This window comes from Micromesistius poutassou (genome assembly GCF_964030765.1).
Source record: "Micromesistius poutassou genome assembly, chromosome: 18".
Lineage (NCBI taxonomy): Eukaryota > Metazoa > Chordata > Actinopteri > Gadiformes > Gadidae > Micromesistius > Micromesistius poutassou.
This window is the reverse complement of record NC_140288.1, coordinates 8,540,924-8,548,423: the sequence shown is the minus strand read 5'-3', so window position 1 is coordinate 8,548,423 and position 7,500 is coordinate 8,540,924. Positions and strand designations below refer to the sequence as shown.

The window sequence follows — 7,500 nt, the reverse complement described above, 5'->3', positions numbered from 1 at the left end:
GTGAACATCAGTTCACGTTCAGACCTAGTGAACATCAATTCCATATTTGACATTTTTCCACTTCTCCATTGTGCCTGCAGAATGCGGTGGGTGCCTGGTGCAGATAGTGCTGGGGGATGCTGAATGGGTGTGTGGAGAGCTGGCAGGCCCCCCAGACGCGGTATTACAGCAGGGTCAATATCCCCGTCGCCTGACTATCTGTGTTGGTGGTGTCCCTGCAGCCAGCTGGCATCTGACAGCGACGGGATTAGCAGAGTTATGCAACACGGATTAGCAGAGCTAATCATATAATACCGCCCATGGAGCAGGCTCGGAATGGGAGCATGTACTCGAGGAGTGGGTGAGTAAAGGGGTTTGAGGAAAGAGGGATAAATGCGCTGAGATTAAAATGCCTTTGAGGAAAGCCATGTGATAAAGAGGCGGAGTACTAATTGATTAAAAGAATGATCTGACATATTTAAACTGATCATGAACAACAGACATAATTCAAAAGTATGATTAATAAACAAATATCACAATGATTATTGAAGTAGATTTACCATTACTGTACCATTCTAATGCTTTAACAATACATTGCACGCAAAGATCATAGATTATTTCTAAAGCCATCCATTTGAATACTGTTGTGGAAAGCAACAATTCTAACAAGGGATAAGGAAACTGCAAAATAAAGACTTTTATTAAGAAATTGAAGAAAGTAACACAAAAAAAGCCCAGGCTGCTATCACACAACGCCCGTGCACGGCTTCAACATCAACACCACTGCTGTTGTTTTAGTTGTGTTCAGTCTCTTCAAGAACGACTTGGTTTGTCACGTATTGGTGCAAACCTTCCAGACAATTTCCCCTCCTCCTCTCGCCTCGCCTCCTTACCCTCTCCCCTTGGTGGATACCCTTTCCTTACCGTTTCCTCTCACATTTTCTAACCATTAGACTGTCTCAATCTTAGACAGAGAGAGATAGAGAAGGGAAAAAATATATACTGTATGGAGAGAGAGAGAGAGAGAGAGAGAGAGAGAAGGGAAAAGAGAGAAAAAAAAGAGACTGAAAAATAAAAAATTAAAAAGAGCAAGTGACAGAGAAGGAAAAAGAGAGACAGAGAGAGAGAGAGAGAGAGAGAGAGAGAGAGAGAGTCAAGGGCTGATTATGCACTCAGCAGTTGTCCCTAGCAACCACCACGATGATGTCACTGGGAGGCAAGGACAAGACCCCCCCCAACCAACAGAGATGCTCCTATGCTTTCTCTCCCACACACAGACGCACACATCCACACCAACGACCCGTACAATAAGTTACATGCGTCATGCAACAACTAAGCCGGTTCCCTTTGGAGAATTGTAAGCGTAGAACTGTAAAGCGGGCTTCAGTTCAGCGAGGGAGCTCAGCTGAGGTGTAGGGGGGAGGACTGGGAAATGCTGCTAACAACACATTCAAATCCCAAACTCAGATCCCACCGGCAAATAGGATTTCGTGGGATGCTCATGCAGAGAGAGAGAGAGAGAGAGAGACAGAGAGAGAGAGAGGGAGAGAGAGAGAGACTGTGTGAGTGGGTGAGTGGGTGAGTAAGTAAGTGAGTGAGTGGGTTGGTAGGTGAGCGAGTGAAAGATTAAGAGACAGTGAGTGGGTGGTGGGTGAGTAAGTCAAGAGTGAGTGGGCGTGTGTGTGAGTGAGTGAGTGAGTGAGTGAGTGAGTGAGTGAGTGAGTGAGTGAGTGAGTGAAAGATTAAGCGACAGAGTGAGTAATGAGTGAGCGAACGAGACTGCGAAGTAAAGAGTTCAGAAGAAGATTTCCGGGAGGAGATGAACCCTAGAGTAGAGGAGGCGGGAACCGAACGGACAGATGGCGAACAGAGGGAACGAGTGGGAGGGAAGTCCCTGAGCGGCCTTTGACCTCAGGGAGCACAGCATGGGGGTTAGCAGGAGGCATGCCAAGTACGGACGACTTGTACTCCACCCTCCTCTGCCCGCTGGCGCAGGCGCTGCCACGCCCTCTCCCGGCGGCGTCGCTCCGCCGGTGTGACGGAGGCGCTATAGTCGGCCTCATAGTCCCTAAATACGTCTGCAGGAACACAGCGCTGGTGTCTGTGTGGACTCACACACACTCTCACACTGCAGTGTCTGTGTGGACTCACACACACTCTCACACTGCAGTGGTTGTGTGTTCTCACACACACACTCGGACACCGCAGTGTGAGAGTGTGTGTGTACTCACACACTCTGACTCCGCAGTGTGAGAGTGTGTGTGTACTCACACACTCTGACTCCGCAGTGGTCATAAAGCCACCAGGTGGATGTAGAATTATGTTTTTGTATTTCTTTAAAATTTTAAATAACAAAAATATGCTATGCTGCTTCAGAAATGCTAATGTTTGTCTGTGTCATCATTGTTATACAATTGTTTGGTTGGTTTACACTTTTCTTAGTTTTGTCTTGAATGCTTGTGGGACACATTACTTTGTGCTCAGTTACTATATGGCGTTTTCTAGATGAAAAGATTCACAAATTAATGGAAAGAATGATTGATAGATTAGTAAAGAATATTAAAAGTAGGGTTAGTTGTAGCCGGACTGTGTATTTGGGGTTAAATGTATGGAGACAAAGCTTGTAAGTACACGTATATGTTAACACAACACAAATGTTTTGCAGACATGCATTCATGAATATGAGTTCAGACCAAATTGGACAAACATTATGGCTCACGGTCAACCTCAGTTTATGATCTAGTGCTTAAAGGTCCCATGGCATGCTATTTTATGGATGCTTTAATATAGGTATTAGTGGCCCCCTAATACAGTACTTGAAGACGTTCAAGAAATTCAGCCTTGGTGCAGAGTTACAGCCACTACGAGCCAGTCCCACAATGAGCGCTCCACAAACGCGCCGTTTTTTTAGAGGCGGGTCAAGGTGGAGGGTGGGGGTGTGGCCCTGAGCAGCTTGCGGCCACGGTACCATGCGCTAGTGTTTACAGTGGAACACTGAACACTCCGGGTGCTCCGGCGGGAGTCCTGGAGCTCTATATCTAAATAATATCATATTATATTTAGATATCTATATAATATAATATATATTATCATGGTCAAAAGCTGTTTTCGCCTCTGGATGATATTATGAATCTCAAACGACTGCGTCGGGTTCTCAGACGCCTCTGGTTCTTCCACTTCAATATTAAGTACAGACTGAACCGCGAAATGGAGGAGAAGGGGATTGTTGCCCGCGATTGTTGCCCGGGGTTGTCTGCGTCGGGTTGGTTGAGAAGGAATTGGGAACCGCGACATGGAGGAGAAAAGGATTGTTGCCCAGGCCGCCCCCGGAGCTACCCGCCCAACTCCGCTGCCGTCTGAGCCCCGCTGGCCGTCCCTGGGGCTGCCCGGCACCGACGGACAATCCTGGGCAACAATCCTTTTCTCCTCCATGTCGCGGTTCCCAATTCCTTCTCAACCAACCCGACGCAGTCTAGTCTTTTCACCAAATGGGAGCTTTATGCAAGCTTGCGTTATTGTGTTGCGTGTTATGCGCCATAACACCAACAGCAATTAGCAATTAATCATTTATTCATACATACCTGGACACTTTTCTTCTTCTTATTATTATTTTCTGTGCAATAACTTAATCCACCACTTAAGTGCAATAATTTAATTACAGTCCTATTCTACACTCTTATTTGACTTTATTTTCTGTAAATCTTATTTTTATTTCTCTTTGTTGTTTACTTTATATATATATATATATATAATATATATATTTAGCTAAGAGTTTATTGTTTACTGTTTATTGTTTACTTTCTATTTTTAGCGAAGAGTCTATTGTTTATCTTATATATATATATACATATACTGTATTTTTTTATACCTCTTTTTGTATCTCTTATTGTATATACAAGTGTTTCTTTATTTACCTCTTTATTGTATATACAAGTGTTTCTCTGTGAGCTGCTGGAAAATGTAATTTCCTTGCGGGAGTCATCCCAAAGGGATAATAAAATCGAGTCTAAGTCTAAGTCTAACAGCTGAACGGTTATCCAAATAAGCGTTACAGTGTGTGTATTCACACACACACACACACATGTGGCGCTCGCACGGTCCTAGCTCATTGTCTCATTGGCGGGCCAAATTCTCTGGGCGGGCCAAGCAGAGAAAGGGGAGGTAACCTGGTCCCGTATGATGTCATACTTGACCAGAAGCCAAATCAAAGCGTTTCAGCAATCCTTTTTTCAAAGACGGAGTAAGATAGCTACTTCTCGGTTTACACCTAATGCAATTTTTAGCTACTGGGGGAACATAGGGAGGCTAGGGGAACTCAACTCATAAACTGAGTGAACTCATGAAGTGAAATTTTCATGCCATGGGACCTTTAAAAATGGCACACAAATGATTGTATTGTGTGGATGTGTGTGTGTCCATGTGCTCAGGTGTGTGTGTGTGTGTGTGTGTGTCCAGGTGTATGTGTGTCCATGTGTCCTGGTGTGTGTGTGTGTGTGTCCATGAGTCCAGGTGTGTGTGTCTAGGTGTGTGTGTCCATGAGTCAAGGTGTGTGTGTCCAGGTGTGTGTGTGTCCATGAGTCCAGGTGTGTGTGTCCAGGTGTGTGTGTGTCCAGGTGTGTGTGTGTCCAGGTGTGTGTGTGTGTGTGTCCATGAGTCCAGGTGTGTGTGTCCAGGTGTGTGTGTGTCCATGAGTCCAGGTGTGTGTGTCCAGGTGTGTGTGTGTCCATGAGTCCAGGTGTGTGTGTGTCCAGGTGTGTGTGTGTCCAGGTGTGTGTGTCCATGAGTCCAGGTGTGTGTCCATGAGTCCAGGTGTGTGTGTGTCCAGGTGTATGTGTGTCCATGAGTCCAGGTGTGTGTGTCCAGGTGTGTGTGAGTCCAGGTGTGTGTGTGTGTCCATGAGTCCAGGTGTGTGTGTGTCCAGGTGTGTGTGTACCTCGGGTGTCCACCCTGGGCAGGTAGTAGAGGAACTGTCCCGGTGGGATCTCGGCGGCCCGCCGGTACCACACGGGGAAGTGGTCCACCGTGAAGATGTTCTGCTTGTCTACCGGCGTCAGGAAGGTTCTGCACAGAGCACAGAGTCAGACTTTACCATACAGTGTTACAGTGTAAAGGCTTAGTGATGGTTCCACGTTGACGCAACGCAAGGGGGTTACGGACCCCTTACATTCTTGCGGACCCTCCTTGCGTCCACCGCAAGGGTCTGACGTTCCCCTCCTAAAAATTGTAACCTTGCGTCAAGGCAGCAAGGGCTGTGATTGGTCTGCTCACTAAAACCAGACGCAGAACCAAAACAGGTTCACGACTGCGTCAAAGCGACTCATTGCGTTACGTCGACGTCCAAACATAACGAAGCCTTAACTACACGAGTCAGTTCTATGAAACATGTAATGGCATGTTCTTAATAATGTGGGATTATGTTATTAGAATAGTATGGAACTGCAGTGTTAGCGTTAAATAAAGTAAAGTTTATAAAGTATAAAGTTAGGAATAGAGGATAAAGTGAGTTCCACACTAGGCTAGGGTAATGGTTAGGCTTTTCCATAGTGCTATAATTAAGGACAATGAGTTACAGGTTGTTACCTTGCTTTTTGTTGTTGTGTATTAGTGTTTCCAAATATAATTTGTTTTAATTTCTCTGCCTGCTGCATTTTTGTTGTAATTGTACTCTCTCTCTCCGCCTCACCATTTAATTTAGCACATGATGGATTTCCCCTCAATTAAACACTTTAATGAGGCGATTTACATTTTTTAATTAGTCGTGTTTGCAAATTCCTAATCTCTTTGCTTCACGGAAGCTCTGAATACCTCCATGCAAGCGTTGATGGGAAGTCAGTTCTTATGAGACACTTGCAAGGCAAACCATTTAGTTTAATGGAGCATGAGCATGGAAGACACCAGAAGCATTTAGCGAGGATCTTCAGAGAGACAAAGGGGGTACATGACTCTTACAGGGAGACATTAACATCGCAGGCAGTCATATCAAAGGATTTAGGTCGGACATTATGGAAACTAAAGGTCAGGGGAGTGAGCCTTGTTGAGACTGTAATGGATGATGGCTGATGGCTGAGGCCAGCCAAGGAAGGAGGAGGCTACATTATGGAGGGAAAGCTTTTAGTGATGCATGACTTTAGTTTTTTTTTGTCTTTATACTGAACAAAACACTGTCTATATTTTCTTAAAAATGGATTACATTTTGAATCTCAAAGAAAGAACATTTTGCAGATTACGGGGGACTTACAGAGTCTAAGTACTAATAGTACTAATACTACAGATAGTACTCTAACAAGTATTTGTACAAACAGATTATGATGAAAAACAATGACTCGGCAATGTAAAACACTGACTCGGCAATGTAAAACACTGACCAAGTACTACTGACCTTTGGTCAGTAGTACCTGTGTACACCACCAGAGAGTGGACATGACATATACAGGTCATCACCTTTATCACCCAAATACTACAGAGGCCAACCATGCATGCATCATCACACATTATATTGATATCCATGTCATGTATTTCAGTATGAAGTTTACCCACTTGCCAACGCGTTTCTCGATGCCAACGTATCTCTGGACTCTCATTAGTCCTGTGCGGGTCCCCAGAAAGGCGCTCTCCACTCCCTCGTCCATGCTGAGTACACACACACACACACAAAGAAACACGCACACATATACACACACACCACACATGTGCACTCGGTTCACTTAACTCTTTTGTCATTTGCAATTAGATGGTGTAAAGGAATGGTTTGTGAGCCTATGTATGTTTGCATTAGTGTTGGATTTCATGATTCGTTTGAATGAATCAGTTTGCGTCGGTCAGTTCGCCAAGAAGAGTCGTTCATTCGTTCGTTCGTTCATTCGCATTTCCGGTAGCGGTGAATCATGATTCTCAGTCACTGAGTCGGTCAGACTCGGCTCCTCCCTCGCTCTCGTTCAAACGAATCGCGAATGCATGTTCTCAGCTGAGTTGGTCAGACTCAGCTCCTCCCTCGTTCTCATTCTCAAACGAATCACGATCGTGCAATGGTGCAAACGGTCATCAATCAACACAACATTACCTAAGTTCCTTTTAGCTGAGGAGTGCTTCATGTTCGGAATCGGGATGTTGTTGCCCGGCTGACTCTCATGACTTCTCAGTCCTCGAGTCTTCACCGCTAAACACAGTCAGTGAACGAACGGCGACTCCCGAGTCAGTGCGACTCAGCGGCTAGTGGGTGGAGCTGGGAGTCGAGTCTCGGAGAACGAACGAAACGAACAACGACGAACGAGAGCGGCAAATCAGGTCGGTTCGTTCGTTTTAAAGAGTCGTTCGTTCGAACTGATTTATTCGCGAACGAGCCACCACTAGTATGTATATGTGTGTTTGTGTGTTTGTGTGTATGTGTGTATGTGTGTATGTGTATATCTCTATGCGTGTGTGTGTGGGGTGGTGTGTGTGTGTGTGTGTGAGAGTAAGTGAGTGAGTGAGTGTATGTGTGACTCAACTCAATGTGTGACTGTGTGTGTGTGTGTGTGTGTA

General features: G+C 45.2%; 1 protein-coding gene across 1 annotated transcript in view; it reads right to left on the bottom strand.

Annotated features, from left to right (window-relative positions):
- The window catches only part of cacna2d4a (calcium channel, voltage-dependent, alpha 2/delta subunit 4a), a gene marked incomplete at both ends in the record, with an annotated part of 91,236 nt that overhangs the window by 64,106 nt on the left and 19,630 nt on the right, over nt 1-7,500 (bottom strand). The window contains 2 exons of the mRNA XM_084483288.1: nt 4,913-5,040; nt 6,517-6,609. Of these exons, the coding sequence (XP_084339414.1) occupies nt 4,913-5,040; nt 6,517-6,609 (221 nt within the window). The remainder of the gene's footprint in view (nt 1-4,912; nt 5,041-6,516; nt 6,610-7,500) is intronic.